The 13,245-nt window shown below is 38.2% G+C and overlaps 1 protein-coding gene across 2 annotated transcripts in view; it reads left to right on the top strand.

Moving 5' to 3' along the window:
- LOC114252127 (neuroligin-4, X-linked) overlaps nucleotides 1–12,894 on the top strand; it is a 92,482-nt gene extending 79,588 nt beyond the window's left edge. The window contains exons 12-15 of one of the 2 annotated variants that reach the window (XM_089740421.1): nucleotides 2,327–2,522; nucleotides 6,465–6,595; nucleotides 9,436–9,515; nucleotides 9,907–12,894. In XM_089740421.1, coding sequence (XP_089596547.1) covers nucleotides 2,327–2,522; nucleotides 6,465–6,595; nucleotides 9,436–9,515; nucleotides 9,907–10,005 — 506 coding nt within the window. In that variant the 3' untranslated portion in view covers nucleotides 10,006–12,894. Of the gene's footprint in view, nucleotides 1–2,326; nucleotides 2,523–6,464; nucleotides 6,596–9,435; nucleotides 9,516–9,901 lie in introns of both variants that reach the window. The other variant, XM_089740422.1, reaches the window with a different exon arrangement.
- Nucleotides 12,895–13,245: the final 351 nt, after the last annotated feature.

Here is a 13,245-nt window from a genome sequence, read left to right as displayed (position 1 = left end):
TATTTAATATTCAATGATTACTGCATAATTTAAAGTATTTGTCGTTTAATGAAATGCCCTAATATAATTGAATAGGTAACTTTTTAAATGCATAAATGGCTGCTCGAAATCACTTTTTTAGGTCCATTCCTCCAAAGGATATGGTCTCTTTATCATCTGATTGTCTGTCTGTATGAAGAAGTTATAAAATCAAGCTTCTGATTAAATGCAATCATAATAAATAGACTTGCCTTTGTACGAGCAGTCTTAGTTTGCACCCGGAACTCTCCAAATGCGAGCTGTCCCGCTTACGACCCACCTGGCATCAGGAGATTACCGGATGTATTCAACTTAAATGTATTTAGATCAACGCTTCACGCCTTGTCAATATTAAAATAATATGACTCTGAAAAAGACCTTCAGTGATTTAAGCAAATCACTCATTAAGCAATAAAAGGAGCAGTTTCGGCATAATCGTCGACTGAATAACAAAAGGTAATCAGGAGGCAAACGCTCGGCCCACCATTACGGGTCGGTGCCACCACAATGTACCGCCGCCATTTTGTTCACAAGACGCCTGAGTTACTGCCGGGAACATTAACTCTTGGAACGATCTGACGTGCGTTTTAAGGCTGAGGGAATTTAATGGTTTCGCGAGTTGAGAATTTAAAGTTTGCCAGGGATTTAAGTTTACTGTGAAGTGCTTTTATGAGCTTTATGAATTTAGTTTTAAAACATTAGATTAGGGGATACCGGGAATTGAAATGAAAAGCTTACTAATTATACAGTACGAGCGCGCTTGCAGCTAGCTACCTGTGCTGGTGCTGGTGCTGGTATCAAACGTTCCAGGTTTGATCCTGGACATGAATCATTGTTTTTAAATTTTCTGTTATCATTAACTTACGTAAAGTCAATACATAGAGGTAGTTTGGGTATTTTAGGTTGTTTAAAAATGTAGACGAGCTTGTCATTGTTACCAGAACGTAAAGACGAATGCCACCGCTTGTTTTGAGACAACAGGTTGTAGTTGCGACTACTAAGCAGCTTGTAGTGTAACGTGTTCACTGTGACTCACGGTTCGCATATTTTTCCTTCTCATAAAATAACAGTTTCCTTCCACAGCAGTAGGCTACCGATTGAGGAAATTATTCAGTACTGATTTGAATTAAAAACACAACATTTCTAGGCAATTAAAAACTAGCATTAAACAATGAAAACAGCCGAGATCTGTCCCTAATTTGTGGCGTCTTTGTTTAATTTCTAGTTTAGTTAGTTAACAATGGTTTGGGCTCGTCGGGATCGAAACAATCGTTCCTTTGTACCCGACTAATCTATATAAACCTCTACACGTTGTGCTAGAGCTGGGAAACAAACACCCTTACATTACTTTAATTATTTCATCGGGTGCATATAAATGTATAGATACACATTTAATGTTAAGCACGTTTTTATTATCACCATAACAAATGTGTACTTCGTCATGTACGTTAACATGTTGGGTCCCAGTTGTACTGAGACGAGATAACCTAGTGAGCACGGTATTCCCTTGTAGGTATATCTCAACAGTAAAACCCAGTTCGTAGAGTACAGTGATCTTACTACAGTGAGATTACGGCCTCATATCTCACGCCATGCGCCATCTTATTGTTGTGGACGTTTGAAATTGTGTGTCGTCGATAGTGTAGCATCGAACTGAGTGACGTCACGTCCCTAGCCGTTTTGTCGGGAATAGGCCGTGTGGGCCATTCATTTGAGGTTTCCTTTTATAAGTATCCCGAGTTTGTGGATGACCCAAAGTTCGCGCGCAGTACGTTTCGTTTGAGGTCAACTGGACCGTGCGTTACAGATAGGGTTTTCTTTTGTAACGATATGTCCTTTAAGGCTTAGGATTGGTTCATCGTCTTTGTTCACATTATTTACTTTTGTCAAAAAAATCCTTGTATTATTAGACGAGTAGGTCTGTCTATTCTTTACAAATGTCCGAGCCCTTTAAGAAATTATATTCTATTACAGGAGTAAATGTTGCACTCTTGAACTTTCGAAATAAAGTATCTTCCTTGATAATAGGCCAATCGTCTTTTGTTAATAATTTAATGCTTAAAACGTAAATATATCAGAATATACGACATTGACTCATTCTACGTACAACCACTGCCTCTCCGTTGTCCGTCTATAATAGCGATACCCTTGGCTTACTAATTCAATCATCATACTATTTTTTGCAATCCTGGTTTGACTTCCACGGAGTGCGCATGTACGCGACAGTGACGACAAGAAGAACATTTTACTACAACTTTTGATGAAAGTTTACATTATGGTATTATAATTAAACCATTTTTATTCATAGGAGAGATCTTCCCAGAGCTCTATACAACTACAGCAGCTTTGGATGATGATGAAGAAATTTCCGAAGCAGAAGAAGATTCTTCAGAGGTAGAGGAGTGCGAGCCTTCCCCCTCCCCGCGACCCGCTCTGTCGGCTCTCCCTTCCCTGCAGCCCACGCCTAAAGAAGACTCACTCACGTTAGACTCGCAATATTACAGGTACAGGTTGTGCATAAATCACCTTATTCCAAACACATCGCAGCTGTGGTAAAGTATCGGCTGCAAATTAACAAGTGCACTGTAATGTAGTAAATTCTACATGTACATCACATTTCATTCACATACTTCTGTCACGCCACTAATACTCGGATTTGTACTCATCGGATATTTATTGACGTAGAAAGGAAAATGACCAGACGGATACAACAGGATGAGTTCCGCCACCCAATTTGAGACGACCTAGTCGAGGTCCAGATTCAACAGTATTACTTACACGGCTGTCTAACTCTTGAAAGCGACAGAAATACGTGACTTTTGATTACACAGTAAATTCGGCAGATTTGATTTTGTCTCCACGACCTCATTCCCTGGCCTGGAGATGTTCGTATATTTACATACCCTGTTTAAGAAAGTAATGAAGTTTTCTCCTTTTAATTTTGTGCTCGATCTAGTGGCCTGCGTTCGTTCGCAAGCAGCTGGCAGACGCCTAATTACCGACACGAGCAAAACCAAAACAAACTGAACGTTTGCACACAAACATGAACAATGCTAAACTCAAATTAAACTTTCAACAAAATATAATAAATGAGATTTTGTAAATTGTATTGTATCTGTTAGAAAGAAAACGAGAATTTCACGGTCCGACGAAACGCAAGGTAACTTTTCGTAATTTCATATGAAATTTGTGGATTTTTGTTTTGGTACGTTGGCTTTTGTTTTATTAATTTGTTTTTGTTTTTATTACGTGAATTACAAATCTAATAATACAGTTTAGCAAAAAAACTAATACAAAAAATAATAACTAAGACAAGATAAGTTTGTTGATTGTTTGATAGATACATACATAATAATATGTGCGATTCCTGTCACATACAAAGTTTGACTCGTATTTGTATATGTATGAATAATTTGTATTCCAGCAGATTTCTTTTCAACCTCATGCGAGTTTAAACTAATTCGTCAATCGCAAGATCAGTTGGGCCTGCTCCTTAGACTTTATACAAACGTAGATGGTAAGGCACCCTCTGGCTCTGTTGTTGTAACGCGCCTGCCCGGACGTATAGGCGAGCTCAGCACCTTAGGCCAAGCCCTGTCTTTTGATGATGATAGAAAGGCAAAGTTATTGGCCGATACACAACAAGAGCAGTGCACCACCAGTGCTATATATATAAACTCTCTCCAGGTCATCCAATCCCGTTTCTGTAAGATAGCCTTTGGAGCACCGTAGTACGTGAGGAATGTTGACCTTCACGACGATCTAAATTTAGAACCGATAGGTACATAAGTATCTTAAGGTAGCGTCAGAATGCTACTTCGACACAGGGTCAGCCGCTAATTACCTATCCGACCCAGGCGACGCCACGACGGGGCAACTCAAAGCCGCTGTCGCTCGAAACATGTCTTGTCGGAACCCCCGGATTCTCATTTGGTGCTTTTAGCCCCTCAAGCACCGATCACCGTCCTCGAGAAGGGTTTGGTGATTGAGCTAACTCATATACACAGCCCACTGATTTTCTCGCCAGATCTTCTCAGTGGGTCGCGATTCCGATCCGGTGGTAGTTTCTGTAAATCACTGCTCTCACTAGGGCTAGTGTTAGCAAATTCGTTCAAGTTGAGCCCATGAGCATGAGTACGGATAATTTAGATTTCAAGAGACCTCAAAGTACAATGAGGATGGACGATCCAAGACGAAGTCGATTGCTAAGTTAATAAGTAGAACAGAAGTTACTACAACACAGTTTGTATATTGCTTTGTTAAAGCTTTCAACTTTCCTAAAATGTGTTGGTTGATGTTTAGACATGTTGCATTGTTGCACTTTCCTGTTGCTTACAACGTAACTCCACTGATAGGAGAAACTCGATAAAAGTTTTCCAACTATTATTTAAACCAAATATTTTCGCGTAGTATTGACTTGTTGGAACTTACGTGAAGTTTTCCGAAGCACTAGGAATCTTGTTCTTTAGTTAATTTGCTCAATGATATATTGATCACTTTTGAACGTCTTAAGTTTGTATGCATTGAACTTTCGACGAAAACAACTACTTTGATACGTTTAGCTTTGTGTGAGATCACTAGAACAGGATAGATTAGGATTTAGTTTAATTTAAACTTGTTTTTATTCTCGGATATCCAACAGAATTTTGTCTTTCTAAATTTCCGGGCGAACAAATACTTCGCGATAATTCGCGAATCAGTTCACGTTAATTTTGCATGTACTTTTTCGATAAAAGAAATTGGTAAGTGTTTTTAATATTATAATATCACGTTGACTGATAGCGTGATTAGATGTGAAGGTATAAAACATATCATTAATACAATTCCGCAAAGAAAAATGGGTAACGAAAGTAATCCTTGTGTTTTAAATTTTACAACTATAAAATTATGGGCACAAAATACGTCCATCGAAAATCTGTCAACAGCGCTTTCTGTTGTTCTTTTGAACATATATAATTATATAAAATGACAAATAGAGTTGCAGATTGCGTAGCGCGTACGATGTAGGTGTTTTATCAAACGCATATTTGTCTTCATTCATAGTGTCCCGGACTCCTTTTTCGGCACTTCATTAGCTTTTCATTACCTGAATCAACTATACTCAACCACAAAATATTGCAAGTACCAAAACCAGACTTGCACTGTTACTAACAACTGTTATTCGTGTTTACTAAGGGCGCTGGTGGCTCACAACTGAACATTAAATCCACAAGTCGACACGACTGAAGCGTGTGACATTTATTATTTTAATTCTCATAATACCAAACCTCCCCACGGTGCAGTGCATACATCGCGTCATGCGCGTCACACGAAACCCCACACGGGGCAAGATGGATCGTGGCATTACAGAGCGAACTTGTAATTTCCTTAATGTGTTTACCTTCGTGTTTACCCCCGTGAGTTTTGTCCCAAAACGCGGTAATGCGGGCCATTTCTCAGTTGTGCCGTTTTTTTCCTGAATCCCTCCAGATAACGATAATGGATGACGTGGAGATGTCGAGGAATTAACTGGACTTGGCACTCGCCAATAATGGCTGCCATAACTCAACTTCTGATGCTGAGGAGAATATCAATTGTCTTTTGAGAATAACGCTGCAGAGTCTGCAGGTTAATTCCGAAAACGGGGCGGTATTAATTGCCTGTCTAGGTTTTAATTACAAAAAGTTTGGAGTGAAAATTAGAGATAAATTATTAGTTTTCGTAAATTAAAATTGGACACGTATTTTAAACGAGGGTAAAGAAGTTTAAAAACATCGCGTTCACGTCTGCTACTCCTATTGTTTGATACAAAACTTGTTGCACTGTGGGACTGTACATTCGGCGCATCTGGTGCTACTTGTGTTGTGTTGTGCTATACGTTGAGGTACAATGTCAGATTTTTTGAACAGTGCAAAGCTCTATTCAGTCTAATGTGTGAAGCGAGTATACTGTATACGAGTCCATGTACATATAGAAAGAAGTAGAACAAGAATATAATATACATATCGACGCTTGAAAGGCAAACGTGACTAAGCGATAATGCGTGAACATTACAGTAGACTAATTTAAAGTTGAAATATCTGAAAACAAAATTTTTTTAACGAATCTAGCTGTAGTAGAATCTAGCTAGTAGCTGTAGGATTGAAATGATTTTAATAGACCTAGAAATATATATTTTTTGCGCATCGAATATGGTTATTGCCTATCAGTTATGTACAAAGCAGTTATTGTCGCTTAGTCATGTTTGCCTTTCAAGCGTCGATATACTTATGGAAGGATAACAAATACTTTAAATTTAGTTCTGAGTACTTTTTAACCGTTATTAATGTAAAGACAGTCAAGTCTACTTAAAATCAAACTTACATTCAATTCGCCAAAAAGAGTTTTCAATAAATTTCTACTGTGCTCGACTTCACAGAACAAGTAATCAATTATTGATCTAATACTATTACTTTGTATGATAACAGCTACACAATAGCCCTGGGCGTGACAGTCGGCGCTGGGTGCTTCCTGCTGGCCCTCAATATGCTGGTCTTCGCAGGAATCTACCTTCAGAGAGGAAGACGCCGAAGTAGTCACAGGAGAACGAGGAGAGAAGGTGAATAAATTTGTGTAAAACCTTACCGCAACTTAGTTTTCTTAATAGATTTTACAATAAGTCATAAATAAAATTATTTATTATGAAGGGAAAAAATCGAATGTAAAATGACAAATAGTTATTATGGTACCCACCTCTTTATCAAGTTATTATTTGAAGTGTGTTATGAAGGAAGGTAGGAGTAGGATGTATGTACACCGTCGTGTCTCTAGCTGTCTACGTTTAGTGGCGTTGTACTGTTGTAGAAGTAGGGATGACGCTCAGCAACATGCTAATTACGATAATGAAGAGCTCGTGCGTGATCACGTAGCTCATTCGTGCAAAGTCTATATATTTTATTGAGTTGCAAGCGTGCGAAAAAACATAAAAAACCTATTCTAGAGTCAAGGAAAGTGAACGAACAAGACGAGTTCCGTTCATTTAATTTCCGAACTCAATCTAGAGCCACACAGAACCAGCCATAAACATTGCCTCGCCAAAATAGAATCGCGCCCTTTCAAAACCGATCCGTTTCGTCGGAGGCTCCCGCAGTTCACAGCCACATAAAAATGGAATGCTCATTTTGCGAGTGGACGGGGTTCTAGCGGCGTCGTAAACTAGCAGAGTTACTGGCGACCGCTGGTCAGAGGTTCCCAACCGGGAAATTAATTGAGCGTACTGGATATTTTATTGATATTACTTGACTAGAGCGGTTCGTACATTCCTACCTAGACCTATTGGGTGTAAAACTTGTGTTCTTGCAAAGCACACGGTAGATAAAGTGTATATGAAAAACTTTCCATGTTTTTTTTCGATGTCCGAATCCGATGGTAAGTAGTAGCCGTCGCTAATAGGCATCAGCATTTAATATAATCATCATCACATAAACTGCGAAGTAAAGTGGTAGAAAATATTATGATGATACAAATACTACAAATTAATTAATTGTAACAGACGCTATTGACTCCCGGAAGCTGCTTGAATATATTCATAATTCAATATTCGAACTTCGAGATACTTTATACCCTAAGCTGACTAACAAAACAGTACGCAGAAGCACTATCATAACATAAATAATAATATATAATTACAAGAGGCGCGGACGGCGTTGTGTAGCAAGTGCTGGATGACCGGTCCTCAGTACTCTGCTACTTTGCACTTATTTTTTTCTTTTTATACTGAGAGCCTTGAGAGGCTATGTCAGTGTTACCGGACGAGTAAGTGAGCTCACGAGGCTCAAACCTGACGTTGTTGCTGACACTGACCCTAGCAAAAGCAGTGCTACGCAGAATCTACCACCGGATCGGAAACGCGACCCACTGAGAAAGTCCGGCGAGAAACTCAGTGGGCTTACTTTTTACATTGTGTATATATCTATATTTATAACATTTTCAACATAAGGTCTTGATTGCTTAAAATCCGATTCAGTCCGTAGTAGCTGATAACCACATCTATCAAACTTTGGTAACCAAAAATCTCGTTGATGTTTAAGCGACACGCGCATAGAACAAACTCAATAAAGTCCCGCCCGTCATAATCTTCAAATGTTCAATTCACGGTGCAACGGTAGCATACGGTAGGTACATAATGGACTAGATCCGATTAACTTGAAAACTTACACATGCATGACGAGTCGATGACAATACAATCATTTTATTTATTTATTTATTTATACTTTATGCACAAAACAAAACTTGTACACAGGCGGACTTAATGCCATGGGCATTCTCTTCCAGTCGACCATAGGGTGGTGCAGAGATAATGCATGGTAGGTGCATTAACAAAAGAATAACAAATAACAACAAAAAAAATCTTCCTTAAAATAACATCTCAGTATTATAGAATACACATACTACAGTTTATATCTTTCTTCTTATATTCAGACCAGTATCGAAAAGATAAAAAAGACGAAAATAATTGAATGTTAGATTTACTATTTAAGGTTTTTGTCTAGTTTCTAACCCAAGTGTGCTACTGTTCTTCGTTTATATTTTAACACGCCATAGTATTCCTTCCTCACGCAGAATATTCGTAAGCCCATGCCCATGTCATTTAGTATCATTCAATCCAAACCTAAGCAGCTGGAAAACATTATTTATGTGAATCCACAAACATAGTATACCCATAAAATGGAAAAATTAAAGTAAACTGAACCAGTGTTAGTACAATAAACAAAAGTTCTGCTCTATAAACGCAGTAAATCAGAGGAAACGGAAACGTTATCAAAGGAATGTTAAATCAGACTAAGCGAACTCTTGCCAAGCGGGATCGTTCCGATACGTTCCAATGTACGTAAATTAATGTTCCATAGAAGTAGAGAATTGCCATTTCTAGAAGGTTCTATGAAATTGACGGAGAGTGAAACGGTTTTTTTGCGCAAACATCCATAAAGTTGCGAAGTGATGGCGACTTGTAACGGAACTGTAGACGTGTAGACGTGTAGAACTTTCCTTTGTAGACGGTTTTTATTTTAGACAGCAACAGTGTTTCTCGTAAAACGGTTCTAACCTACATTGTTAAGCTCATTAGTTGCACACCGTGCTCAAATACTTTCTGTTTGTGCATAGTAAAATTTTACTGCAGCCGAATTTGGACTTCGTTCTTTCATATATTTTTCCTTTTTCTTCAAATCAAAGCCGCAACAACACAATAATAATAGACATAAAACATAATTATCTAATAATATCTTATTGTACGTATCATATTCTTTCGAATCCATTTATTAACGTCTTTCGGTACATACTGTAAATAATGAACTAGATTTCTAGGTCTTCATTGTCCATAAACTTTCCTAAGGAACGTATACACATTTTCCGAAATGTTCGTTCGGTTAGTTTATTTATTTACATTTGGTCTCTCAGGTAGCAGCAATAGCCGAGCTGGAGACTCTCTGAACAGTGACCCTGCAACAGTGACGTCACCGCGGAAGAGTACTCTCAAGGTAATGTCAGAGATATAGTAGTGTTCATTGATTTAAAAGTAATAAAAGTAATTTTTGTTAAACCTGTGGTCACAGATAAAGTAAGGAGTGGGACTTAGCGTAATCATCGACCGTGTCAATGGCAATGTTATATTATTAAATGGGAACAAAATAAGTCACTTATTTTCGTACAGATGTTTATAATTTTCAAAGTAACTGCAAAAATAGCAGTGTGTACCCGGCTTGAGTCTGCGAACTCTCTCACACCAGAGCCACACTTGATGCTATTGGGGCACGGGTGGGCACAAGACATATAATACCATCTCCATACTTGGGCCAACTAAAGAACAAATTGCATTTCATTAATACATGTACACTTTCCAAGCTAATGTCGAAGTACTTCACAGCGCAGCAGCGAGTCAGAGCTAAAGGAAAGGTCGAGTACCATGCCTCCACCGAAAAAACGAGTTCAGATACAAGAGATCTCCGTATAGAGCATGGCTTTCAATGAGAGGATCCCCAAAGACCTCAATAGTGGTCTCACTATTTACTACCAAGTCGCACAGCACACAAAAACATCGGAAAAGGTCGAGTCTTCGTCTGGCACAAAAGAAGCTTTTGAGTTTCTTGATGACCGTCGGTTTGTGTGTCGCTCGTGTGCCGCTCGTGTGTCGCTCGTGTGCCGGCTCGTGTCGTCGTGGCAGCAGTTGGACGGTACAATTAAATGACACAAAGTGTTCTAACGTGACACAAATGACAGACACGATTAACAGTAGTTGTGTAAGCCGGTCCTTACTGTAGTGTGTGTAGCGATGTGCTCCGTGTCAGTCTTGTCTGATGATCGGTCAGTCTCTATCTATAGTTTGAGAAACCCTTGCGATGTGCATGCGTGCTATGGACTGTGGCCTGCGCTGCGTACAGTCTACAGTCCACAGCACGGCCACGCCGAGCGTGTCATCGATTCCACCACTACCGATCGTCAAGATAAAACTATACGGCACGTACACATGTATGCACGCGTGTCACGCAAGTGTGGCTATTACGTACCGCGATGTTTGTGTTTAGTGCTTTGAAGTTATGGTGTAAATTTTAATATTTGATCTTTAGACGGTTTAGATAATGTAAATTATACTTTTCCTCAATATTTATTTGATTTACTAATGCAACTGAAATGCTTCACTGTGTCTGTCACATAATGTATTCAATATTAGAATTAAAACTCACCCGAAGCGATCAAAATCAAAAGTACCTATAAACATGAGTGGACAACAGACGCGCTCGCACCGAACATCCATATAATACCTTTACACAATTTACCTAATCCATTGGTACATTCATTGTGCTATGCAAGTGTCTGAGGCGCGTTGTTGTGATTATGTCATTAGCCAGCAGTCGTCATATATTTTTCAAAATTCTTAAACGACTATCTTTGCTTCCAAGCTGTAAAATCTGTACTGCAAGTAGCAAATAATTAATGAATATACTCTTGGTCACAAAGTATTATTACCTACCTCACTCACCATGAAGTCGTAACAATTATCTAGTATCCTTTTCCTATTTTTGTTATAATATGTTGGATTATAATTGAAACCTGTGTTGAATTTGTAATTCAGAAATAATGAAACATCTTGCATTTTCTCTGAACTCTGTGCTACATGCACTATAACAAGTCGATTCTGTTGTAGAGTATTTAGTTCGTAAAATCATAAGCAAATGAACATACTGTCATACTCATCACAGCAGAAATACTCGACAAACAAATATTGACATCGACAGTAACAGTGTCGAGAGCACCAAGAGTGTTAACAGATTGCGAATGTAGCTCGAATCCCCAAGTATACAGCTCTGAGAATTATTCGCGTGACTTACTACAATTAAAATGTCGTGGAAAGTTCCCGAAGTCCCGATGTGACGTTTTGAACGAGTCTCGGTTCCTGGAATACTTTTTGTCAGTTTATTGATCACTCTCAAGATAAGGTAATTTGTGCTCGTTTTGAAGCAAATCTTACAGTTGAAATGTAACTGATATTGCGGGATGTGGTGATCTTGTGGTTGGTTACGTAATCCGATGTTCTGGTCAAGTTCTTAAATTTTTGTCCAAACTTTTTGGGATGATCACGAACACTAATAATTGCCAAATCCGTGGAGCCGCCGTACAGTGCAGCCTGCTCTGTGCCTGTGAGAGATAAAGTGTGACACATTTCGGCTATGTGAGAGACTTTTATTTAGTTTGAGTTTACGTAAAACACATATTTCAATACACATCAATACCTATGAAATACTTTTAAAATGTATGTATGTATTAAGTATATGTATGAATGTTTAATCTAATAAATGTCACTGTAGTGTTGTGTGATGCGTAATTGAATTGAATTGAACTTTTATATTTCGAAAATAATGTATGTACTATACATATTGATATATATATATATAAAATGAATATGCTGTACCAATACTTGAGTGTAGCGTACAAAGTTGGTTCGCTTAATGTTGACCGTACATACGTCTGAGTAGTGTTGAGTTGTGTGCTCGATCGAGCGGCCGGTCGGGCAGGTTCAGTTCCTTCAGTTTTTACGGATCGTAGACTTAAATGAAACTACTTTTACATTTTCTTCTCCATGAATCGCGACGAAAGATATCACAAATAATGAAATAACGGGCACGGAGTCAGCAAGTCCTGGACAGGTGGTGCCAACTATTTTATAACATTTGGAAAATTTCCTTTATTTTCCTACACTTACGCACTTTCACAGACGCTAGACGTTTAAGGAGTTACCATTACTACACGTTGAAACCTAAAGAAAAATTATTCAACCAAATAAAACAATTGGCATAACTTCGCTCCTCGTGTTTCCGACAAAAATCTATAAACCTGTTATCGTGATGGTGGTGGTATAACCAAGCCAAACAAACTGCCAGATCTCACAATACTGTTAGTTGTTATTGTGTGCAAAGAAACGTCAATTTCAATTTAAAGTATTCGAGACATGAAAAATAATGAACGTGAGATGAAATCTTAAAAGTAGTTTCAGTTACAATGTAGCGAGATGAAGTGAACGGAAACTGGAACGACTATGTGTATGTATGTATCTAGTTTTGTCGATGTCTCATCTTATGTTCCTAATTAAATAAAATTGTAATATAAGATCATCTTAATTAGCTAATACATGGAGTAGTACTAAATGTCGTAATTAATTGCTAAGTTTCATAATTAAAACAAATTAACTTGAAGGATATTGAGCTGTATGTATATTTATGTAAGCTGTAAATATAACTGTATCCACATAGTATTTGTGTTCCACTTCATCGACTAGGTGTAATGTAAATACATATTAGGATGTCTGTACTTATCGGTATTTTCAACAAGAAGGATATCAATAAAGATCATAATTTTCTTGAATGCTGTTTGTTTTATTTATCAAGTAAAACAACTAGATACATATTTTCGTTTCGTTTTATTTTATGCGCTCGACGTGAAGTGTCCTCAACATAAAGGAATGTCCATACTAATAAATAAATACATATCAATGAATATAATTATTAAGCTGGTGTTCCCGAGCAGTTGCTTATGTATTCCTCAAGCAGTCGCACTCCGCCCCCGCCCTGTGCAAGTTCAATTTAACGGCATTGAGTATTAGACATATTATATGAAGTTCATTGGTGGCTGCGGTTGTACACTGCCAGTTAGACCACCTGAAGCCGTATAGACACAAACATGGATGAACAATAGATTTGCACATAACTTTACTAG

The sequence above is a fragment of the Bombyx mandarina genome, chromosome 04 (assembly GCF_030267445.1).
Source record: "Bombyx mandarina strain Sakado chromosome 04, ASM3026744v2".
In the NCBI taxonomy this organism is placed as follows: Eukaryota; Metazoa; Arthropoda; class Insecta; order Lepidoptera; family Bombycidae; genus Bombyx; species Bombyx mandarina.
This window is presented reverse-complemented; position numbering and strand designations above follow the sequence as displayed.